Raw genomic sequence first — 25,183 nt, forward strand, 5'->3', positions numbered from 1 at the left:
CATTTTTACGTCGAGATTTAACCTTACTATCATATCTCCTAAAAAAGTTTTACTTTCAGAGAAATGATATTTGTACAACCAATTTATGACAATTTTTTGACAACTTTATCTCTCATACTCACATTATCCTTTTATTTTCTCTCTTCCTTTTTCTCTCTCCATTGATCTTAACCAATGAAAAGAGAGAAAAAAGTTGTCACCAAAAGTTGTATCAATTGGTTGTTCAAATATTGACTCTTACTTTTATATATAAGCATTGAGTTTTTTTTAGCTTTATCTTTAATACAAGGTTCATATTGGTCCCTTATTAAAAAAAAGATGCTAATTAGTCCTTTAACTTGTTTAACAAATATCAATTTAGTCATTTTGTCCATCAAACACAAATGACGGTTAGAACACTATACGTGCCATATGAGTCAACTTCTCCTTCCCACTTTACCAATTCCATTATAAAACAAATTAGGCTTCTAACATGTTATTCAAAAGTGTATCACACTTTGGATCCGCTTTGAAACTAGATTAACACCAGAATGTTGGACGAATATTATTCATATGTTCCCATGTTTCAACACTAATTGCCTTCATCTCCATCACCGCTCTTTCACATGCTTGTAAATAAGTAGTCTTTGCTGCTTTCCAAACCAACTCCTTCAAGTTCATCATAGTCTTCAAAATCTATATCCATCACACTATCTTCTTTATAACTTTCGTCTTCACTATCTTCATCACTTTCACCTGCAACATTGATAGAAGTATCAACATGCACAACTTGTTCACCTCCCACAAATTTTTTACCTTCAGGCAAAACTTGTAAAGATTGTGACAATGGATTTAGTATTAAAGATATCCACCTTCAAACAAACTTTTCCAATTTCAGCCATTTCTTTAGCACCTATGTCATCACTCAATAATGTCATACCAAAGTTTGGATGCCTATACCACATTATGCCCAATTTCCTTATAACTAAGTTGTTTCGAAATACCCAACATCTCAATGTAGCACAATTTCTCATGATCACAACTATAATATTATCTCAACAACTCATTGTCTACGAAATCCTCTCCATGATACGAGATGAAATCGTTCATTCATTGTAAAGCCTAAATTGTAAAAAAAACAAAAAAAAAAAAAAAACCCAAAAATCAGAACACCGTTAACCCAAAAATAGATTGGACGTAAAAGACTAACGTGTACCAATTAAACAAATTAAAAGACTAATCTTCAACTTTTTTTAACAAGGGACCAATATGAATCTCGTAATAAAGATAAGAGACTAAAAGTGAAGATGAAAAAAAATTTATGAACTAAAAGCTGAAGAAATTTTTTAGAGGGACTAAAACGAAAAGTTAACATATTTATAGGAACCAAAAACATATTTAACCCTTTAATATTTACCACAACTTTATTAAAAATTATTTATGAACCATGATATGATTAGTTACACTTATTTTCTTTTTGTTTTTGAATTCAAACCTAATTTTATATATAAGTATTTCATCAACGATATTATAAATCAAATAAACTATCAATTTTGTTTCAAATAAAGACCAACTAATACATCTATGAAAGTGTGATAAATATGAACATACCAACTTAACATCAAACATTAACATAAATACCTATTAACGAGTTTGATGAAAATATAACAATGATGCAAAACTTGATAACGATTTTTGCAAATGTACAAAATCGTGCAAGTAGCAAAATTAAAAAAAGTAAGATAGAAAGATGTGTGTCGAATTCGAGGACCTCTTTAATATCAATAATAAAAATTAAAATAAAAAATAAATAAGACAATACAATGTTTGTTTGGACAAGATTAATTTTCTCTTACAGAGTGGTATAATTAACTAGCTACATCACACATTTACACAGTCAGTAGTAGAAGTCGTCGTCTTCGAAGTGTAACAAACCACACTCTCTCTCCGATCTCATCTCATCCATGGCTACAACCGCCGTAGGAGCAGCAGCGTTTCTCCTGCTGCTACTTCTCCCTTTCTCCTTCTCCATCTCTCCACCGATCTCCGATTCTCACCGATCCGCTGCTTCCAATCTCTTCACCCAAGTCTCTCCCAGGTCAGTCATAACAAACAAAACCCTAATTTAAACCCTCGTTTTTCATCCCAATTTCATTTCCTGATTCCCGATCCATTGCATTTCATTCTATCCGTCAATTCCAATTCATTTTTATGATAATGAAGCGTTTGATTCTGATCTATGCGAATTACATTGGAAATCTTGTTAGATTTAGATTTATATAATTGATTTGTTTTGTAGTGAATTGAAATACGTAATTGATGTGTTGTTGTTGCATGTTATTATCAGTTTGGAAGATTCGTATGAGGCTTTGAGAGTTTTTGAGATTCTATCAATTCAGAAGAAGCCAATTGTTACCAAAGACACTTGTCAGAAAGTGTTGGAAAATCTAGGCTCATCTTCTTCGCCTCTTAAGGATGCGTTCTATGCGTTGAAAGTTAATGGCATATTGAAATGCAAGGTTGATGCTGCGATTTTCAAGGTATTCATTTTTTGTTTTCGTTTCACTTGCATTGTTGTTACAAAAATGTGTAATTTTGACACAAAATGTTGACATTATCATCATACGTACATTATACGTTATTATTGATTTTTTTTTTTAATTAATCAAATCAATACTAAAATTGGGTGTATGTTTATACGGTATTTGTATATGGTGTCAACTTTTTGTATCTAAATATCATTACTTTGATTGTAATTCTAATTGTTTTGCGTCGTTGCTTTGTTTGCTGAAAATTGATGTCAGTATTAATTATTTGTTTTTGTGAAGGATATTGCCTCAAGACTTAAAGCCACCGTCAATGATGCAAGTAATTTGCTTGACATATACTACTCAGTTGGAATTTTGGTTCTTATCAAGGTAATTATCTGGTCTCTACTTTACTCTTTGAGCTTAGAGGGCTATGTCACACCAGGTTTGATCAGACTCCTTCGGGAATACTGTCATAAAAATGAAGGTTATTACCTATTCACCCCGACCGTATGGTTGATATGGTATCTCTTATTAATTGAATCTACAAAACATTCTTAGGTCATTTTTAGATATCTGGCACGTTACTTTTTTTATGGTTCGTTTGGAGGAGCTTATTTGGACTTATCTTATGACATAGGCACTTGCGCAAGTGTTCGTGAGAGCTTATGTAAAATGACTTATGATATTTTTATAAGCTACTCATTATTTACATAAGTTCCTCTACTCAGGTTATTTTGATGGAGTAGTCCTTATAATATGTTTTCCAGCTTATGCAGAGTGTACCCTAATTTTCATAAACTCCTTAGGTCTTTCAGCTTATGTGGAGTGTATCCTAATTTTCTTTGATTGTAAAAACAACTTGTATATGAGCTCTTACTTGAAAAAAAACATGTTAAATAAGCACTTAATTAAGTTGTATATTGGTATGGCTTTTGTCTTGTAATGCGGTATTGTGTTCTGTTATAGTCCTCACTCCTTGTTCCTTACCTTCTCTGTATGCAGGATCAGGCTTCTAATGTTGATGTTCTTCTTACTGATGCTAATGGCGTTTTTCATTCAATCAAGGTCCGTACTTATTGCGTTTTCTATGAAATAAGATTAAACTGGTGTTGCGGTTGCTTCTTCGTGATTACTGATTACTCTTCTGGCTACATTAGTGTGGATGATGATAAATTCCGTTTAAGAACTATACCTAACTTTTATTAGTTCCCACATATTCTACCTCAACCAATCTGCCATTTCAATTTGAACTGCCTAGTGCACATTTGATTCAACGTCCTTCAATTTTGGCAGGCTCTAAGCCAAAGTGATGGAAAATGGCGCTACAGCTCCAATAATCCAGAGTCTAGTATCCATGCTGCTGGTAATATTTTGCATGAAGATATGTTGATATTCAGAGCTCGTTTGTTATATTATTTTATTTATGACAGACAGCTTTTTGTGTTTGAGAAATGATCTTTTTTGAGGATTTTTAATGTAAAAATGTGAAATCTGATTATAAAGAAAAGCTACTTTGAGTAGTTTTTGAGAAATAGCGAGTGTGGTAGATGAGAATGTTATAATAGTGATTTTATAATTATAAACAAATATAAATTAACATCTATGTCACATAAGAACCGGGATGTTAGTTTTCTCTAATACATGTAACACGTTTGTTGCTGAAACTAGCATTTTGAGGTCCTTCAAAACATTGCGATCACTATCATTTATCTGTTCTTACATTATATCATATCTTGTATTTCACAGGATTAGCACTTGAAGCGCTTGCTGGAGTGGTTTCACTTGCCTCTTCTGAAATTGATCAGAGTAAGGTAAAGTTCTAAATCTTTTAGTAACTGCTTCACTAATTTAAAGCTCCTAATTCCTAATCTTTTAATGGCTGCCTCACTATTTTAATGCTCCTAATTCCTATAGTTGAACAATAATTTCATACTGTCCAGAAATCCATGCACGGAATTGCAATTTTACACAGTATGTTATGAGCTATATTTTGAATCTAAAGTTAAACTCACCAGCGCTGTTGCTGCATCTAGCTGAATATCTATTTTAGCCTTTGCTACGCATACTTGTCTAGCTTTTGATAAATTTTACCTACATACTTTTATATTGGAACTTATATCAATATCTTATATTTGCCCCATACTGGCAGGTCAGTATAGTAAACAATGGTATAGTGAAGCTTTTCGACAGCATTGAGAAATATGGTATGTGAAGCCTTTACCTTTTAATTCATTCTAAGTGATAGATATTCATGTTTGTTTATAAATTTAGAATTACCTAGCTTGGATTTAGTAGCCATGGTGTCATATTTGTTGCATTTTGTTTCTTTTTTGTTTTTTTTTTGGGAGGAGGGGTGCTTAAAAGTTTATTAAGGTGTAATGACCTCCTTAAGATCTAACTCTAAGGTGATAGTGCGGGACTGTAGGTGTAAGCTTCCTTAGAGGAAACTACTAGAATTGATGGTTTCTCTTCGATTAACTGCATCTGTTCACAGAACCTTGTTATTATTTGATAAACTTGGGCCCTGCTTTTAAGTTTTAAGAACCAAGTATCCTCAAGAGAGTAGGTACACCTCTTCAAATTGCTTAAATCTTAAAGACCTACTATAAACTTCTATTTATCCTGTAGGGTTTAGATTTTTTAAGGCTTGCAATTTTGCAATGCACTTTGGTCCTGCAGAGTGCCAATTGACATAAAGTGACATAACTTTCTTGAAGCTCTTGTGTATTAAGAACAGTCTTTCCCCTCTATTCCACACAAATAGATTTGTTTCCCTAAAATCTGTGAATTGCATAGACTGTCCTGCCATTCTTTATATCTTATCATATCGGACTTGATGAACATATCATATTTCAGATGATGGAGCATTTTATTTTGATGAGAAAACTGTTAGGGGATCTGAGCATCAAGGTTCTCTTTCCGCGACTTCTTCAGTTGTTCGAGGGGTTACTGCATTTGCTGCAGTAACGTCTGGGAAAATAAATGTGAGTAACGAATGAGGAATTGCTATTTAATGGTTTAATATGTTGAAATTTGTTGTTAATGTTTTGGCTTTGCATTTCCCAGGTTCCAAGGGATACAATATTGGGCTTAGCAAAGTTCTTCCTCGGCATTGGAATCCCAGGAGATGCCAAAGACTTCTTCCATCAAGTTGAATCGTTATCTTTTTTAGAGAGCAACAGGCAAGTGCTTTCCAAGCATCAATTTATTATTTTAAGTTACAGCTTCATCAAGATATTTTCCTTTTTCTTCTGTGCTGGTATGCTGGTCTCTCTATCGTTCAGCAACAATATTTAACTGGGATTTCTTATTGTGGTGTAGGATCTCCATTCCATTGATATTGTCACTTCCTGAAACAGTTTATTCATTGACCAAAAAAGGGCAGCTTAAGGTATGCAACTGAGTTAATGGATTCAGAACCCTTAGTTTGCAAATTCTTTTTTTTCTAAGAACATGGAATGTGACGGGTAGTTGACGGCATACATTGGGATTTTGTCCCAATCATGGTTATCGGATTGAGATTCAAATCATGAATTAGAAAACCTCTTATAGAAAAACGATAAGAGAAACTATCAAGAGGGATCTAGAGATTAATGAGTTGGATATGGTTTTTGATAGAACACCATGACGTCGTTTGATTCATGTAGCCAACTCCACTTAGTGGGATAAAGCTTTTTTTTTTGTCGTTGTGTGTGATTCAAATCTTATTATAAATTGTAAGGTGCATAATAATAAAACCAACATTTATAAGTAAAACCAAGTGATATAAGAAAAAACATACACCAAAGCAACATGTAGTTAGAGAGCAAGTGGGCATTGAAGGGAGCTCATTGTCTCCAAACTAGACAAGAGGACCAAAAACGGGGAAGAATGAAGGAGAAAGGGTGCAAAACACCATGTAGGCTGGAAGAATTAGAAAAACACTGTGTGTGTGTGGTGGGGGGGGTTAACAAAGAAGCAGTGTAGAAGGGTTACATGGAAAATAAATAAATGCAAAAGAATTACCCCTGCAAGCCTTTTTGAAATTGGGTCACGCAACATGTCTCGATTCAAAGTTGCACCCGTTGTTGAACATGAAACATACGATTCAGGGACAAGTTGCAATTCATAAGATTTGCCGCAATGAATTGAGATTCCTGCTGAGATTCATTTCCAAAATAGACACACGTCATTTTGTAGCGTTGAGTTTAGTTTTGTTTTGAATCAAGACACGAATCACATGTACTGTGACTCTGAGATACCAATAATCATGGTACCATTGCCTCATCATGACTTCAGAATTTGGGCTTTAGACCAACTCAACCCCAGAAGTTAGCTCAAGCAGGAGGATTGCCCCTATTTTCGTAATATCTTTTAGTCAATGTAGGATGTCAACACACCCCTTCACCTCCTCGCACCTGTGACTATACATCTAGATCATGGATAAACGAGGGTGACCTAATAACTACCCCATATACTTAGGACCGGACATCTAGAGGTACAAATACGAGTGGCCCAATAATAAATAGATTTATGACAGACTCAGATAGCATCTTAGAATATGAGCTTTAGGCCTTCCTCAACCCCAAAATCTAAGTCAAGGGGGAGGATTGCAAAGCCTTATTACTTTGGCTATATATGTAGTCGATGTGGGATCTCAACAGTGACATTTGGCATTTTTGTCCGACAATTTTAATCATCTGCTGTCGTCTCTTCACATTATTAGATGTGTGATTGTGAAGCATTTATATTAGTTTTTATTGTTGAGGATATATAACTGTTACAAAATCAATCAGGTCAAGGTCAATACAGTGCTTGGTTCAGCTGCACCACCTCTGACAGTTAAGCTTGTCCGAGCTTCTAGCACTGGTGCAAAAGACTCAGCTATTATTGAAAGCAAGGTCAGTGATGATTCATCAACTTTTTTGAGGGTTGTGAGTTTAGAATCTTTTCTCTATAATACAATTGTTTAGTATACTGGGAATCTTTTCTTATTTCTTGTGCCTTTTACTTCGCTTGATCCAGGAGCTTCAGTATGACCAAAAAAGTGGATTTCATTTCTTGGATTCCTTCCCAAACAATGTTGATGTGGGAACATATGTTTTTGTTTTCGAGGTATTCCTGTCCGTGTAATTCAGTTATATATTTTCCATTTCAGTTGCATCAAGGTATATTTGATTCAACCTATTGTTTTAAAAATTTACCCTACTTTGTAGATTGTGCTACAAGATTCTGAAAGTGACAAAGTTTATGCTACTGGGGGCCAAATTCATGTGCCAATTTACATCACTGGAATTATTAAAGTTGGCAGTGCAGAAATAGCAGTTCTGGACAGCGATCTTGGAAATGTTGAAACCCATAAGACGTATGTTACTATTTTTGTTAAGCATTCTATTTGTAAATTTTCTGCAGTGATACTTTGGATTTCTGGTTAGTATGTCATTGTCAATGTATGATTTTCTTCACTATATCATGTCATGCATTTGAATTACGTAAGCATCGCATAAAGACTTATATCTTAATGCTGTATTACTGTTTGTACCTGCTTCATGTATGGTTCGAATTTGTTCATTTTCAACTTTCACCCACAATTTTCCTATCCAGGTTGGATTTGGCTGGAAATGATGTTGTTTCACTCTCCGCCACCCACCTTCAGAAGTTGAGGCTTTCTTTCCAATTGGAAACTCCTCATGGTCGTGTTTTCAAGCCTCATCAGGTTTGCAGTTGTTTCTTAAAACCTTGTGAATGAATGTCATTTCAATGCTCTGTTTATTGAGGTTTTTTTTTGTTTGGCAGGCATTTTTAACATTAAGACATGAAACAAAGATTGAACACGTGTTTTTGGTTGGAAATACTGGCAAGAAATTTGAGATTAAATTTGTAAGTATCTCATATTTCTTATTACCTATCTCATTGTCTAGGTTTAACGATATCTTCTTGAGTACATGTTCAATTGATTACATTGTGTAATAAATCACTGTTTTTGAGCTTGGTTGTGATAACTGCTTATATTATTTTTTTCCCTTATATACCTGGAAAGACTGTATGTTATTCTGATTCTCATCTTCCTCCAATTTTTTTTTCCCGCTGACATGTCAATTTGGTTTAGGATTTTCTTGGCTTGGTGGAAAAACTTTTTTATCTCTCTGGCAAATATGATATTGAGCTGACTGTTGGTGATGCTGTCATGGTATTGTTCACAACTTCCTACTTTAAAGTTACCGCTCTTGTCCTCTTCTTCCCCTAATATTCTACAGGAAATCTGAATAAAAATATTTTATTTCAGGAGAACTCTTTCTCACGACTACTAGGCCATGTCGAATTAGATCTTCCAGAAGCTCCTGAAAAAGCAGCACGTCCTCCTGCACCACCTGTTGATCCTTACTCAAGATATGGCCCCAAAGCGGAGATTAATCACATATTCAGGGCTCCTGAAAAGCGGCCACCACAGAAACTTTCTCTTGTGTTTTTGGGTCTGATCCTTTTGCCATTCATTGGCTTTTTGGTCGGGGTAAGTCTTCTTATAATCTTAGCTAGAGAGCAGCACAAATGTACTGTGCTTATTTAAGGGAAGGCGATGAAGATAAAAATGGGTAAAATAAGAGAAGTGGAAAGGGAAAGTGTGGTTTGGTTATTTAGACATGCTGTTTATTTTAATGGTAAATTTAATTTTATAAATGTAATCTACAAAACCATGAACAAGTCAGTAATGTAGTTTTTTGGAATTTTTTTGATTAAAACTAAATAATTAGGACAGCAAATGCTTGGTGATTTCAAGTTAGGTTACTGAGACCCAAATTGAATAGTCTATCACTCTATCTGTCATGTTACCTTTTGAACACTCTTCCCAGTTCCCAATAAGATATAGTTGTCTATCGGAAATGCAAATGGCTTACGAAGGGGAAATGGTCTTTCCTTGAGTGCTTAGTATTTCAAGTTTAGAGCATGGCATAGAGGATAATATTTTCAAAATTTAACATGTAATATTTTGATTTGAATAAGCTGCTTAAAAGTTAAAACATCAAAATTTTGAGTGGTTAATTTTATAAAACTAGGCCTCTTTGGGGCCTTGGTCTATTGATGGTTTGATGTTGTTAGCGTTTAAGTTGTTTATTGTCAGTCAAGGCTGGCAGCGGTATCTGTTAATAATATATTAGTTATATTTACCTTCTTCATATGCATAGAAAGGTAGAAGCGAAAAGTGAAAGGATGTTTTGGCTCCTGCATTCTATGTTGTAACAAACAACAATGTTGTTGCGCTGCTTTATTTTCTTTTGATTTGATCTTAGTTTTGGTAGTTAACTAACGTTGTATGCTCTCTTCTATATCATTTACAGTTGTTACGATTGGGGGTGAACCTGAAGAATTTCCCTGGTTCAACAGTACCTGCTACATTTGCCACCCTTTTCCATCTTGGTCTTGCTGCAATTCTGTTGCTTTATGTACTTTTCTGGTTAAAGGTATGTCCACTTCACGTTCATTTAAGATTATACATATTAAACTTGGTTAAGTCAGGTTTTTCATTGGAACAGTGTTATGTTGTAAGTTTCATCCAATTTTTTCTCTTACCGTTCTTTTCTTGTGCAGCTGGACCTATTTACCACACTCAAAACACTTGGTCTTTTGGGAGCTTTTACGATGATTGTTGGACACAGGATTCTTTCCCATCTTGCTTCAACATCAGCCAAGTTGAAATCGGCATGAGCAAAACAAAAAATGTCTATTTATAAAGCGATAGAAAATTTGAGTTTTTCCTCTAGAGAGATGGTACTAATCCAATTTTGTAGGACCTTTGTTGTATTATGTTATAACGAATTTAGAGATCATTATATTGCACAACTTGATCATGGTTTATTCTGATGAAGCTATCAACACAAACCACCTATTTTAGCATATGCTACCTGCCTTTGATGTTAAATAGCTTATCTTAATTAATTAATATTAATTAAAGGGCGAGTTCATTTTAGAGAGGCCTTAATTCTTGCGATATAAAATTTATGTGCAATGTGTTTGTTTTTAACCGTTTGAGTTTATGCATAGAGCACTGCTAAATATGAAAGGGAGAAATTACATGACATGTAAGAAAGGAAACAATAAGCATTTTTTTTCTTCCAAATATCAGGCGAAGGTTGGACAAATAAAACAATTTACTTGCATACGTTATCACTTGATATTGTAGTAATTTTTACCATTTGTTAAATGTTAGTACCATCTTGGTATTTGCAAGACTTGATACGAGGAAAGTTTTTTTTAGTACTTCGGTAATACTTACTCGCCCTCTCTAAAGCCATCTAAAACAATTGAACGTGTTTGATCTCAATTTTTTTTGCAAGACAACGCACTGTAATTTCTGGATAAAGGTTATAACATAGACCTAGAAAGTAGAAATAATCTCCATTTTTTTCAATTTTCAAAATATAATAGAGGGAATATTAATGTGTAGAACCCATTTTAGAACATGTAATATGAAGCCCCCTATTGTTGAGAGCATGTAATGTTGAGGATCCTAACTTGTGTTACCCAGCACTTTCTTTTTTTTTTTTTTTTTTTTTTTTTATAGAAACCCTCCATTTCTTGGATCTTAATTCCCACGGTAAAGGTGTCTGATGTCCAGTTTTGACTAAATATCTGACCCAATGAACTTTAAGGTTGGATTTTCAATATTATTGGAGTACCCTGTTATTTTCACCCAGAAGTATTTGAAGATGTTAACGGGTGATCAAAATATTTTCTATGCTATTTGTACCAAAAAAAAAAATTGAAACATTCATAAACCGAGTAAAAAAACTTGCATGTTTCCAATCCCCATGTCAATTTTCAAACCAAATAATCACATATTACATTTTTCCTGCTATTATATAGCCTTCATTAAAAATATGTTAAATTTCTAAAAAGAATACTCGTGTCATTTAATTTGAGAGCTTTATAACGGCAGCACCATATGCTCTTATTTGTGCAAAGCATTATTGAACTTTCTATATATATCCACTAACTTCTTCAAATCAATTTCGACGTAGATTAATCTCTATGCTCTGACAGTGTAAAACTACTTCTCAGATTCATCTAATTTTCCTAATCACAATAACAAGGTCTGTTCAAAATCAAATAAGTTCAAAAAGGCGATTTAGGACGAGCTTTCATTGTAACTCAAGCCTGTAGTGTAGAGAAGAGGAACAACATAAAAGGGAATACCTACATCATATGAAAGCAAATTTTCACAATGATGTGCTCATTTCTCACTCAGTTGCTGAAGTTTTATACTTCAAGTGAAATGGTAAAGACTTTGTCCATTGTTGGAGCATGTCATTTTTCTGAAACCCGGATGCTCTCGGTTGTCAGCCACATCTTCTTCTGAATTATTAACACTGCATCATCCTCACCTGTATCTGAATCTTGCTCCACATTAGATTTCGTCACTGCATCCCAGTGCAATGCTGGCAAGAACTTCCTTATAGACATCACAACCGATCGCTTATCATGAATAATTACAAAAGCTTTTGGCCTCAGTATTCTATCCATCTCAATCAATATATCCTGTACACTGCATTCTCTCTCGATGATATCAGAAAATATAGTCCATGCATGGAGTAGATCATACGTGCGAGGGTAAGTTGAAAATGCTTCACACCTGTTGTTACATTGATGCACAAAACAAGGTTATAAAAAGTTTTTTGTCTCAACCTCCCGATTCCCAAGGGGAAGGTCCCTTGGTAATCAGGAGTCCGGCTTAGGTAAATAAAGCCTGACCAATGATTGTTACAATCAGGATTCAAACTCGGATTCTCCCAAACGATACGTCTTTAACTAGAGCATGAAGCTTAATTGGTACAGGACTCTTCTTTTATTTTAAGGTTCATATTATATAAGTGGTTTCAAATGGGTATCTTGCATTTTATATTCATCATTTGCAACAAGGTATAGTAATTTTGAAAAATGAAGCAATAAATTAGACACTAATAGTTGTTAATACTTAATATAAAGGCAGAGAAGATGTATATAAGAGCCATACCAGTTGTGAACTGTTCCCAATAGCCCTCTGTCATATATGATCTTGAGTGTGTTTGGCCCGTTTTCAGGCACTACATTCATAACCCAAACATCTTTGTCCTTCAAAGCAGCTGCAAAAGAACCCAAATTTGCCTTCATGTCCATCACGTTCCGAATTGTGTCAGGTTTAATTTTATTGCCTAGAAGTTTCCAGTAATTACTAACTCTCCGTTGCCAAACATCCTGCACAAAATTAGTCAGGTCATATACCCCACAATCAGACATGCTGGCCATGAAACTATCATGCCTTCGATTAAATGCAGAAAAAAAGGATATATTTCAAATTACCATGTCCTTTACAAACATTTCATTAGAATAGTTAAAGTCCGCAAGACGAGGAGGCGGAGTAGTCAATCGAGCTGGCCAAGGAGACAAATCGCTTCCTCTTGCTTTATGCACCTCTGCACAGTCAAGGAGAATATCTGGTTATTAATTTTTCAACTTTTAATACAAAGTGCAACACTAATATATGCAAATATGCAGTTGTGTAACCAGTGTCAAATATGACGAAATAAAAAAGAACATGGACCTATCAAGAACAACAAAAGTAATCTTGGGATTAAAAAAAACTAAAATCATTGTATGAAATAGGGAAAACATCACTCACGATCAGAGTAACGTGTGATGCAAGCTTTCATTTTAACTCCCCAAACAGTATCAGGATCATCATCAGAACTACAGAGTGGAGGTTGTGTACCGGGCTCTCTTTTCAAGTAACAATCATTTGTTAGAGGCTTGACCCATATGACAGTCTGGTTCTTCTTGGCAGCTACTTTCCAACACATCCGCCCTACAAGAGCACTCATTTCTCTCCATATTCTCCGGTCCTCTTCATCCTGAGCATAAGCTTCAGGAGACGAGTAAACAAAGTAGCCTCCTGGTCTGAGTATCCTATCCAGTTCAAGAAGAAGTATGCCGTCTCTTTGAAGCCAATCGATTCTACAACGTGAACAATGAGCAAGTTCAAAAGATCTACTAGGGTAAGGTAGTCTGAATGTCCCTAGAACACCAAGATATGCCGGAATTCCTCTCTCTAAAGCAAACTGGATTTGGTTTTCATGAACATCATTTGGTGCTAATGACATTGCTAGTACATCGGAGGAAAGAAGATATCCTCCAAAGCTTGCAACGCCACAGCCAACATCAAAAACATTACGGAGTCTTCCTCCATTGTTTATAATATTATTTGGAAAGTTGAGCATCTGTAATACCAAATCAAAAATATCAAGTCATTACTTTTTCTAGTTATGTAAAAGTTTTATGTTTGTAATTAGTCAAACTCAAATAAGATCACAAGAGTAACCAGCTTACATTGGCAATTGATGCAATATATTTATCAGCACCGCGATGAAAGTGAGTTCCTCCACCAGGAAAAACTATCTTTTCACCTTTTACTACCATCCAGTTCTGGTCAGATTTCTCAGTTGCAAGATGTGTATGAGGTATATTTGCTCTCCAAACCTGATCTCTGCTTTTGGGCCACTTGATTGGAATCTATTATTATCAAGAACAACACAAGATACTAAAAACTCAGCATTGAAAATTTCAAATTTATAATGAACTTTCTTAATTCCATATAAGAAGCAGCGTCTAAGAGAAATCAACCTTATACCCAGGAGGAGGGGGAATCAAGCAATTATAACGCCTCTCGGGCATTGGACAGTGTCGCTCATAATGCTCCATCAAACTCAAATCAAGCTTCAATCTTGTTTGGTATATGAGATTTCTGTCCAGACAGGGAATTAGCTCCGAGTGCCGATCATCACAAACCTTGAAAAGTGAAAAGAGCAAACTAACTTGAATGCTTCGTAATAAACACCAACACTTGAAGCTAACGAGAAGGGTTAAATTAATCACGGATTGCAAAAAAATAGAGGTTTGTTTAAATTCTACTACGCTATGGTGTTAAAGCGCTGCTGTAGCCACTACTTAATAACATTTTGTACTAAATCACATATCTCAGAACAATAGTGGTTTGTTCTGCTACACTATAACACTATAGCCGCTATTTGACAACACCGCTTAAAATGTAAAAGTTGCTTAGTTCGGGTTGAGATAACTCACAGGAATGGTCCTCGGAACAACAATGTTATCTCCTCCTCCAGTATCTAAAGATTTGCTAGTGTACTCGATAGAAGATAACGAGCCACTATTCCGAGAATACAGGTAAACTAAACCACCAACAATGAATAAAACGAACACGGTTGTGATCAATCGCTTTCTTGGGTTCCCATCTGCTCTTCCTTTAGCCATTCTTGCCACTGCACAATAATCACATTTCAATAACTTCAACTACCAAATATAAAAATCGATAATTTCAATGAAAAAAACTATTCAGTCAAATAACCATCCAAATATTTTCTCACCACACTCACTGATTCAAAGTTCACCCAACAAGAAGCCCTCGACTTAATGATTCGAGTTCCACAAATCGCGTGGGTGATGCAGTTGAGAACCACAAAGCAAGAGCTGCATACAACATTTAAATTAAAATCAATCGATGAAACAGTAATAAAACTACTATCATAACAGATAGCTTGTAAAACACAATTGATTTGGCAGAAATGAAATTCTTGAATTCATAACATGAGATAAAAGTTTACATACAACAGAAAAAGTAAGAAACCAAACTGTCATAACTAACTAACTGATTACAGCACATGAATATAGAATAGAAATCAAGTTGTGGCAATCATAGTATTGTCTAATAGCTAAAAGCAAAACAATCCATTACTGATACGTGAATGAAAATGAAATCCATAGAAATTTCACAAAGGAAAAGAGGGAAAAAGTGGGATGGGGTGGAAAACGCATCACCGAAAGTTGCAAGCTTTGAATGACCCATTTGATGAAAATAGTTCAGATATTGATGGCACAAAGAATTTGAAGTGGAAGATGCAAGAAGAGGAAAAAAATGGCATTTTTGTAAATGTAAGTGGCAATTGAAACGCAGAAAGTAATGAAGGAAGGTGAAGGGTATGAATAAGAGAATGAAAATGGATCTGAGGAAAGGTGATGAAGAAGTGAGAAAGATTGAAGTACGTACCTTGTTAGAAAGAGTGAAAGTGAGGTAATGGATTTGGAACAGAAAACGAACAATGAAAAATGTTGCTAAAGGGTGAACAATAGAATCTTATCATTTTTTATTATATTAATTCATCAAAGTCACAGGTATTGTATTGGGATTGGGATATGGTGAGATCTAAATCCCAAACTTTTTTCTTGTGTGTAAGAATAAGATCAGATGATGAAAAGGGGGTAAGTCCATTTACCAATGTTGAGGAGCTAAGTAACAACATCTAGCTGTAATCTTATCATTCTTTCCTTACATTACATACATGGGTTAATACTTAATGCATGTGGTCACATATTTATAATTAATAATTAATCTTAAATTAACACATTCTCTAATATGTTGCTCCACACGTATGAAAATATAATTAATTTTGTATCCAGAATAAATTGTAATAAAAAGATATCCAGAAGTCCTAGCTCAACTGATAAAATGTCGAAATTGTTAGGCCGGATGCCATGATCGGTACCTCCACTTGTGTATGTGAGTTTATAATGACTTTGCCATTTCGTCTATCTATAAAAAAAAATTGTACTAAAAAGATAAATTAAATAATTGAATGAAGAGAAAGTAATATATAGTTAATGATATAATAAGAAAATTATCATTAATATTTCATTGGTATTATAAGACCATCGACAATGATAAGATCTTACTTCATAATTATTAGGTACTACCATTTTGCTAAGAAAATTTGAGTGTTTAATCGAATTTAAGGTCTCAAATAAGCATCTCATTTTTTAGCAAGTCCACACATCTTTAATATTTAAAAAACAAATGTAATTATATAAAATAATTGATAAATGATTAGTGGGTTCCGTTTAAGAAATTTGTGTGAAGATTGGTTGATTTGGTAAGTATCTTGACCATACCTCGCAAGAACGTAATTCATCTTTCACTTTTTTTTTTTTTTGAAGAGAATTCATCTTTCACTTATGATGAGAGAACTTCTTTGATAGATAATTTGTAAATATTTTGGTAACAATATTTGGATATGTTTTGAAAAAAGAACAATATTTGAGCATTGAGATTTACCCTAATCGTGATGAGTACTCAAAATCATATTCACCTAAACATTTTATTATAATATTTTTTGGAATAATCACATCACGGTATTATTGCTATTAGTTTCATCTAGTTTAGGGAGCTACTCTTCCGTTGAGCATCTCCTCATCTAATTGTTGATAATACACTTATTCGGTTTGGTACCAATGAAGATTTATCCCTCTTGTACTTGTGGATATTTTTAAATACCTGACTTAAGTGCAGTTTTACCCCCTATTTTGATTGAATTTGGATTTTGCCCCTCTATTTTAAAACTCGGAATTTCCCTCCCTATTTTGACTGATTCTTTTATTTTGCCTCTCCTATTTTAAAACTCAGAATTTTACCCCCACTGTTATATGTTTTTCAGGATTTTGCCCCCTCCTCTTATTTTATCCACATAATTAATTATTTATATTAAATGTTTTATTATTATTATTTATATTTTTATTGAAAAGATAAAAATAAAACCAGAAAAATACTAAAATAAATGATTAAAAAATACTTGAAAAAATGCATAAAACTATTATGATCTCTAAAAATAAAATAAAAAACTAGTATGAAAATACATGAAAATAGAAAATATTTAGAGGTGCAAACTAGTTTTTCATGTATTTTTAATTGAAATTTTTCTTGTATTTTCATGGTTTTTCTATTTTTTTTGGTTTTTCTTGTTTTCTTTTTATTTTTTTACTGAATTAATATTTGCTAATCGTTTCTTTATTTTTCTAGTATTTTTTTGTTCTTTATTTTAGAATAGGGGGCAAAATTCAGAAAAACATAAAATAGAGGGGTAAAATTTCAAGTTTTAAAACAAGGGGGCAAAATTCAGATTCAATTAAAATAAAGGGATAAAATTCCGAATTTTAAAATAGGTTCAATCAAAATAGGAGGGTAACACTGCATTTAAACCTAAATACTTTTATGTTTGTTTATTTTCTTATCATTTTTTTTTTTTTTACGGAAAATTTTCTTATCATTTTTTGTCCCTTATAAATATCGATGACAAAAAAAATACATGACAATTTGTTTAACTTAACCTATTATTTTGAGTAAGTTAAAATTTTAGACCATTGAAATCAAGTTGGTTACCATGCTTAAATGGATGAAAAAAACGAAATGAATTGATTCATCAACGCTCAACTTTACAAAATTTATATGACTAAATGAAATTCTAAATTCTAACATTTAAATTAATTTTTTTAGGGGTTTAACCAACATTTTGAATTAAATTTCACTACTTTTTTTTTTTTTGTTGAGTAAACTACTATTTAAACTATTAATACTTGAATTTACCAAAACATTTGATTTGAAGATTAATTAACATAAAAATTAATCGATGGTCCTTTAAAAAAAAAATAAAAAAATAATCGATGGAAGAAGGAGAAAAAGACACTCTTCAGAATTCACGACGCATGGAGAATGTTTCAGAATCTTCATCAAAAGGCACCAAACGCCGGCGAACTGAAAATTCCGACGCCGGAAACACTTCATCATCACTCGGTACACACACAATCCTCTCCTATTCTACACCTTCATTTCTCTTTCTTTACACGTTCACTTAATCTCTATTCCAATTCGCAGAGAACGATCTTACATTCACCGATACACTTCTCGCTCTTCAAATCATGCGAGCTCAATTTCCCCAAATTCCTAACGTAAACAACATTAACTATGTGAATTTTTTATTAACTAATTAATTATATATGATTAAGTTTTGATTAACGATGCTTATTTTATTTCTAGGTTTCGGTGGAACCGTTTATGTTGAAGTCTCAGTTGTATAGCAGTGTGAAGGATAGAACGCAAGTTGATAGGGAATTGGAGGTTTGTTTGTTTAGGAAATTTGTGATTTTGATTTTTTATTTGCTACTAGAAATTAGTGTTGTTGCTAATTTAAGCTCTTAAGTTTGATTAATGTGATAATTAGTATTAAGATTTAAGGTTAATTTATTTGTGCAGTCGCTACGGAGGGATAAAGTGCTTCGGCTTTTTAAATTAAATACCGGACAAGATGATCATGCTGTAATGTTTTTCGATGACTACCTGAAACAGGTTGGTTTAATTATGTATATGAATGTATTGTATGTAGGTTGTCAGTCTGGCCAAACTACCGTGAGAGATTTAGGGTTTGTTTGAGCTTATCTACTAACATAAACAGTTGCTAGACTATTTGGGAGAGCTTATGGAAACCGCTATGACATGTCCATATTCTATAAGTCATTTTCAGCTTATTTCTATAACCTATGTATGACAGGTTAGCTCATATGAAAAAACTTTGGCTTATTTTATCTCTTGTTATAGATATAACATGTACATAAGCACATTTAGGATAAGCGATTATGTTATATGTGCTTAATTAAGTTGTTCATTCAACCAGGGCCAGAGTAAATGGTTTGTATTTAAACGTACATGATAAGGATTTATGATATTGATTGACCCACGCAGTCAACCTTAGCTAGTTGACAAACATTTGGTTGTTTGGTGTTGTATATTGTATGTATATATATGTCTTCGGTCACAAGAATGTATTGTTGGGGTTGAGTGTCAGATTGTCAGCTATTCATTTTAGTTTCAGACCGAGTGCTACTCTAGTGCCTTCATTTTGGATATTATTTTCTTCTTCTTTTATGTCCCCCTTCTTTTATAATTAAAATTGGATGTCTATGGCGTTTATGGTCATATTACTGTGACTGCATTTGATTGTGCAAGTTTGTTGATGAACCGTCGTGTTAATTTTATGCATAGATAGATCGTGTTGTTAAAAGAATGGAAGGAAAGACGGGAGCAGAATGTGAAGTTTTTGAGTGGTTCAAAATCCATGTCCTAGATTCAAAGCTGGATACTGGCATCAAACATGAAGAGCTTGTGAGTAAGATATGCAAACTAGCCTATACTGTTTAATCATTTCCACTTCTGCTCATTACACTGTCTACTCATCAGAAATCTTTATAATCTGGCTAATGTCCGACGTTGGGAGAATGCACATGCACAAAATGAATATCTGACACATGGTAATCAAATTGGGATACGTATCGTGTATCGTTTGACCACTTTTTTGAATCGTGTATCGTAAGATATATGAACACAAAAAATATGACTTAAAATATCATATATACTTCAAATATCATGTGTAAACTTCAAGATACTTCAAAAGTCAAAACTCAAGTCATAAGCAAAAGTAAATAACATAAAGCATCCTTAGTTCAATCAAAATCAAACATATAGACTGTAGAGTGTAGAGAAACAGATCGTATATGTGTTGGAAGCCATAAAGGAAGAGAAGGTGAGTGGCTTTTGGGAATAGCTCCAAATTAATTGGTAGGTTACAAAACAAAACTCTTGAATACAAAATGGTTCACCTACAAGGTCTGATGGGTCACATAAACCCGACCCAAGGAAACCGGGTAAGTTTGGGGTTTTCTGGAGGGTGATGCAAAGCCCGACCCGATTTCAGGATTGATCCATAAAAAAATGGATTTTATTTTTGGAACTTTTGCTGGGTTGCGCAACCCGACCTGGTTTCTGCAACAAACGCAAATGTCACAGTATTGTAGGATACTAGATTGAATCGGGATACATGTGATACGCCCACGATACATGGGATACGCCTGGGATACTATTTCATTTGGGACACAGACCCTGATACGTATTGCCCATGGCTGTATTCGTATCCTATCGGGATACGTATCGTGGGAAACGTGGGATAGTAACTACACTACTCTGACATGTTCACACACAGTGGTATATGTTAAATACTAATATCACGACAGACATTTTCAAGTTTGCCATGTTAAATTTTTACTTTGATTTTAAATCATGTAGGCTGGTCAATATATATCTTAGCCCAGGATATTTACTAAATGAGTTTTTATGCTGATGGTTGTTTGTTTGGATGCAGTGCTCACTCTTATCACTTGGGGGAAAGGCGAAGGACAGTCATATTTCCCTTCTAATTAATGCAGGCATCCTTGTAAGTGAAATGGATTGCTTCATTGCTCATTTTGGTTGTATTCAAAAACATTTCTGTTTTAAACTGTCACAACTTTGCTTGGAGGTTTTCGATCATATACAAGCTTTTTCAACTTCATTTCCTGTAAATGGCCAAGTAAACTTCATATATTTTTTGGCCAACGTGGTTCCAACATCAGTAGCATTCACTTTCCTGAAAAGTATGAAACTGTTATCTTGAGTCTTTACAAGTACTTTCACCTAATTTTACACTTATTTTTCATATCTTTCTTTCATCTGGAAAAGAACAGAGAACTGTCCCCTGATTCTAACATGCCAGTTTCCTGGTTGATCTTATCGTACATTCATGTACATTTTTCTACTTGACATAGTTGATTTATTTAGACATCATTGGAAATTCTTGAAGCGCTTTTTTTGTGTTTTCCATCACTAACATTAAATATTATTAGCTGCATTGAGAATCTTGGTGCCACTCCTTATCTTATTTCATGCGTCGAAGTCCTACAATACAAGACAAACTTTCCCTTTGATTAGGCATATTATATCTATCCTGCTTATGTTGATTATTTAATTTATGACTGCTAGGAATCTTTATCCACACAAATTTCCCTTTTACTTTAACGTTGTTTATGTGATTCTTCTGTAGTTTTATTTTATATTGATTATCTCCTCCTTCTGTTTAGTTGCATCCATAACATGTGTGCGAATATATGTTCTTTTGGTTGAGTATTTAATATTTATGTATAACGACTCTGGTGCATACTTTTCAGACCAGGCAACTTATTGATCCAAACATGTATTGGATAGCAATTCCAAATATTGGCTCACTTCTTAAGGGTCTTGTTCAGGTACGAATATTTGACGTTTACCATGTCTTTATGTCTGGATGCTTGCTATGTAGTTTAATCTATATTATTCATGGTCATGTATAACATGGACCATCTTTTAAATGGTCCATTGGTGCACATAAAACAAGAGTAATTAGATGCTCAGATTCAGACTGTTAAAATAAACTGTCCGATTAGGTAGAGGTAAAAGGGTGGCTTAGTGTTGAAGTTAAGAGTTTTAGATAAAAGGAGAGAAATAATAAGAGCTTGAACATTCTTGGTAATAACTTTGATGATAGCTTCATACAAAAGACTAAACACTATCTCCTATTTATAGTGATATGAGACTTCAAAACCTAAATAAATAGATAAAGCAAGAAACAAAATATAATAACCAAGTAATATGGAAATTAATTTAGGTGATAATCTATGATACTCTGAGAATATAAACTGGTTCCAAGAAATAAACTAAGGTACTCTAATATAATATCAAATTATATGAAAGGATATTTTCTTACATGCTAATATATAGTAATTAAGAATAAGAGAGTGCAGGTCTCCTAACCCACTTCTACAATCCCCAACTCCTCTCTCCCTCTCCAGCTTTCACCCCCTTCATCACACTATCATTTTCGTTTTTGTTTTCAAACCGCACCCTCTGAAGCAAAATGCACAACTACATTGTGCAGTTCCTCAAATACAAGAGCATTGCTCCATATGGTGCCCATCTGATATCCAACCTCCAATCCCGTGGGTGGCACCACTAGATCTGGTGCCAGACTTCCGCCATCAATTATCCCACAGATTTTAGGTTCGTTTCAGTTGACACTTCCATGTAAGACAGGTTTGACCTGGGAGATCCAAAGCCTGGGACCGGTGAGGGACATGCCTGTCATCAGTGGGTATAAGCGCCCTCCCAACAAATCTGACAGTGTTTTCTAGCTATTGTTGTTTATTATTTCTGCTTTAATGCAGAAGTAGAAAAAGCAACTAGATGTTGTTTTCTTTGAATCTTTTGGATAACAAGTTTGATTTCAAATCGCATTTTGAACCAAGTTCTGTGACATCTTTTATAGATGGTGAAATGAGATTTTTAATTGAATCATGCTGAATCAAATCCAAATGTATTTGCTTTTAGTGGTTTAATCTTAGGCTTCATACCTTCTAGAAAGTGGCTCCGGAGATCGCTTAGGTAATTGACAGTTCTTGGGTAAATGACATCGTTTTCTGGTCAAATTGATGAATCCTGGTCAAATTGCTCGAGAGATTGAAAGAGGTTGTGATGGTGGGAGAAAGAGGTTGTGACAGTGGAGGGTGGTAGCAAAGAGTTGGGAGAGACCAGAGGGCGGGGGAGCTGGGAAGGTAGAGGGTGGAAGGAGGAAGCATTTTACCCCTCTGGTGTATCTATGCACCACTAGTAGGTGGTGCATAGTATAATCCTTCTATTGTTCATTCATGTAATGTTTGACATTAGTGCATGTACTTCAATTGTTTCTTCAATATTTGAACACACGTTGCTATTTTGAGGTTAATCCGCTACATGGAATTTAAGGGCATTGTGTTCGGTTGGAGGAGGGTGGCAGCAAAGAGTTGGAAGAGACCAGAGGGTGAGGGAGCTAGGAAGGTAGGGGGTGGAAGGAGGAAGCATTTAGCCTTTCTGGTGTAAATATGCACTACTAGTAGGTGGTGCATAGTATAACCCTTCTATTATTCCTTCATGTAATATGTTGACATTAGTGCATGTACTTCAATTATTTGTTCAATATTTGAATACGTGTTTTGAGGTTTAATCCGCTACATGGAATTTAAGAGCATTGTGTTGGGTAGGAGGAAGTGAGTGAGGTGGGTGAGTACTCGATCAAATGCATATTGTATTACATCTTAACTCTGTTAACTACCTCATATATGTCTGAAATACCTGAAGAGGTGGGGGTAGCCTCGAAATTGAACGCTCATCTCACTTGTTTGTATTAATTTATTTTTGAAAAACAATTATTCTTTTTGCCAATGTCTCTTGAGACTTGAGAGGGCTTTTGAAACAAAGAGTGACTATTTTTCCAAAATTAAGCAGAAACAAGCATTAAAGTCGTATATATTTCAAGCTCACAAGGCAGTAAATAAATATCAGGAGGAGAGTTGTCAACTGAATGACTAAGCATAGATTACATTGTAATTCTAATCTCTGTTAGGTTGAGCTTGAACTGTTAAGCACCACTAGTACTACAACAGATGTGGCCAGTTCATTTTTGTTTTGATGTCTATTGCCGGATATACCTATTCTATGTAGTGGCTGGTGGATAGTCTGCGGGGATTGAGTTATTTCATTCTGATTGGGGTATGATTTGGGTAGTATTTACACACTTTCAAATTTGTACTCTTTGACATAATGAGGGATGCTCAGTTACTTTTTTCATGTAAATTTATAATGTTTGTGTATTTAGATATTTAGGTAGTATTTTTATTATAATGTAATTGTTTGACTTGGTTTAGGGAAGGAAGGAAATTATTTCCCTTCTCAGTCGTCGTCAATATAAGGAGATGATGTTGGCTGTTTTGGAAAAGAAGCGTCTTCGAATGTCCCCACTTGATATGAGATTTCATCTTCGTGATTTGATTGGTTCTGGTCACCTCAGATCTGACCAGACTCCTGCTGGTATAAACATCAGAATCTCAAAAGATTAGAGATCCAGAAAGTCATAGATTTACTTGGATCCATGAGATGATTTGTCTGCTGCTTTTTGTTTTAATCTCAAGAAGAGATTCAGTTGCTTATTGCTTTGGATCTACAATTGACAATTTTTTTATTTATAAATGGATATATAATTGGTGTATCACTTCAAATGTCTGTTTTACATGTGAGACAACTATATAGATGAAATATTATTTCATCCTTTGATTAAGGAAAAAGTTACGATATATAAGATTAAATACTATATGGACCAATTGAAGCCAATATAAGTTTCCTTTCACAAAGTGCAATTATGTTAACTCAGTTTCTGTTTTTTTCCCCTTGAATGTAAATCTTCACGGTTTGCTAAAACGCCAACATTTTTCTATTTTTCTGGTTACAGCTTACTTGAAGCAATCCTCTGACTAGAATTTGTGCTTTCATCGCTTCTACTTCAAATACTTCCATTATTATTGTTGCTGTGCATTGTTTATGCCTGGTATTTTATTTTAAAAACTATCCTTCCTACTCGTATCTTTTACATTTGATTCACATATTAGCTTCTAAATTACAATTTGGTTAACTTAATTGATATATTTGTTATTTCGTAAATGCTAAAAGGAATCATAAGAATAGTAAATTTGCATTTAATAATTGTAACTCATTAAGTTGTCTGTTTGATAAATTGGTCTTATGAGGAGTGAATATATGCAAGGTGGGGAACCATCCCCCCTTTTACTTCTGTCTTCTTTCCCTTCTCCGAAAGACCTCCCTTTACACTTTCCCTATAATTCTCAAACGACCTTGAAAATATGTAAAACTTCTAGCTCATCCTAATCTTCCTAAAAGTTAATTTTTAAAACTCTACTCAATTTCAATCTCTTTTCTCTTTGCGCCCTTTCTCTTGACAAACCTGTTCTCCAGCGACAACCTCCACCCTGTGCTCCTTGGCCCTTGCCAACATGAATTCAAGAATGCCTTAAGACATAATCACGAAGATCAAATCTAGGGAACAATAAAGAAGACACTTTTATTGTTGTATACTACTTATGCAAAATGGGCA

The 25,183-nt window shown here is 34.2% G+C and overlaps 3 protein-coding genes across 4 annotated transcripts; 2 read left to right on the forward strand and 1 right to left on the reverse strand.

Moving 5' to 3' along the window:
- The first annotated feature begins 1,837 nt into the window (after window positions 1–1,837).
- Window positions 1,838–10,384, forward strand: LOC25484247 (dolichyl-diphosphooligosaccharide--protein glycosyltransferase subunit 2). Its single transcript, XM_013613017.3, has 19 exons — window positions 1,838–2,077; window positions 2,327–2,519; window positions 2,808–2,897; window positions 3,513–3,575; window positions 3,804–3,873; window positions 4,257–4,321; window positions 4,660–4,714; window positions 5,367–5,494; window positions 5,577–5,692; window positions 5,832–5,901; window positions 7,286–7,390; window positions 7,515–7,604; window positions 7,706–7,854; window positions 8,094–8,205; window positions 8,286–8,369; window positions 8,599–8,679; window positions 8,776–9,000; window positions 9,827–9,949; window positions 10,077–10,384. Exons 1-19 carry the CDS (start codon window positions 1,944–1,946, stop codon window positions 10,191–10,193), a joined length of 2,070 nt encoding a protein of 689 aa, XP_013468471.1. The 5' UTR covers window positions 1,838–1,943; the 3' UTR covers window positions 10,194–10,384.
- A 1,018-nt stretch (window positions 10,385–11,402) lies between these two features.
- Window positions 11,403–15,842, reverse strand: LOC25484248 (probable methyltransferase PMT3). 2 transcript variants are annotated; one of them, XM_024779603.2, is made up of 9 exons: window positions 15,583–15,842; window positions 14,912–15,005; window positions 14,601–14,797; window positions 14,142–14,306; window positions 13,848–14,030; window positions 13,144–13,738; window positions 12,825–12,937; window positions 12,499–12,719; window positions 11,403–12,117 (listed from the first exon to the last, which is right to left on the reverse strand). In XM_024779603.2, coding segments are annotated over exons 2-9 (1,800 nt in total). In that variant the 5' UTR covers window positions 14,913–15,005; window positions 15,583–15,842; the 3' UTR covers window positions 11,403–11,792. The 2 variants fall into 2 exon arrangements, with proteins under 2 accessions (XP_024635371.1, XP_013468472.1); XM_013613018.3 differs by having other exon boundaries at window positions 14,903–15,005.
- A 2,153-nt stretch (window positions 15,843–17,995) lies between these two features.
- Window positions 17,996–24,405, forward strand: LOC25484249 (serine/threonine-protein kinase 19). Its single transcript, XM_013613019.3, has 8 exons — window positions 17,996–18,156; window positions 18,238–18,311; window positions 18,400–18,480; window positions 18,616–18,708; window positions 19,402–19,521; window positions 20,555–20,626; window positions 21,396–21,473; window positions 23,943–24,405. The coding sequence occupies exons 1-8, from the start codon at window positions 18,027–18,029 to the stop codon at window positions 24,132–24,134; spliced, it is 840 nt and encodes a 279-aa protein (XP_013468473.1). The 5' UTR covers window positions 17,996–18,026; the 3' UTR covers window positions 24,135–24,405.
- The last annotated feature ends 778 nt before the right edge of the window (window positions 24,406–25,183 follow it).

This window comes from Medicago truncatula, chromosome 1, assembly GCF_003473485.1.
Source record: "Medicago truncatula cultivar Jemalong A17 chromosome 1, MtrunA17r5.0-ANR, whole genome shotgun sequence".
In the NCBI taxonomy this organism is placed as follows: Eukaryota; Viridiplantae; Streptophyta; class Magnoliopsida; order Fabales; family Fabaceae; genus Medicago; species Medicago truncatula.

What these genes read in the sequence shown, in the direction of transcription:
- LOC25484247 (XM_013613017.3), top strand. Translation starts at nt 1,944, where the DNA reads ATGGCTACAACCGCCGTAGGAGCAGCAGCGTTTCTCCTGCTGCTACTT. An exon ending in GCGTTTTTCATTCAATCAAG is followed by an intron (nt 3,576 to 3,803) that starts GTCCGTACTTAT and finishes CAATTTTGGCAG; the next exon opens with GCTCTAAGCCAAAGTGATGG. An exon ending in AATGTTGAAACCCATAAGAC is followed by an intron (nt 7,855 to 8,093) that starts GTATGTTACTAT and finishes TTTCCTATCCAG; the next exon opens with GTTGGATTTGGCTGGAAATG.
- LOC25484248 (XM_024779603.2), bottom strand. An exon ending in CCCCTCCTCCTGGGTATAAG is followed by an intron (nt 14,031 to 14,141) that starts GTTGATTTCTCT and finishes TGATAATAATAG; the next exon opens with ATTCCAATCAAGTGGCCCAA. An exon ending in AAATGTTTGTAAAGGACATG is followed by an intron (nt 12,720 to 12,824) that starts GTAATTTGAAAT and finishes AATTTTGTGCAG; the next exon opens with GATGTTTGGCAACGGAGAGT.
- LOC25484249 (XM_013613019.3), top strand. Translation starts at nt 18,027, where the DNA reads ATGGAAGAAGGAGAAAAAGACACTCTTCAGAATTCACGACGCATGGAG. An exon ending in GCATCAAACATGAAGAGCTT is followed by an intron (nt 19,522 to 20,554) that starts GTGAGTAAGATA and finishes GTTTGGATGCAG; the next exon opens with TGCTCACTCTTATCACTTGG. An exon ending in TAATTAATGCAGGCATCCTT is followed by an intron (nt 20,627 to 21,395) that starts GTAAGTGAAATG and finishes CATACTTTTCAG; the next exon opens with ACCAGGCAACTTATTGATCC.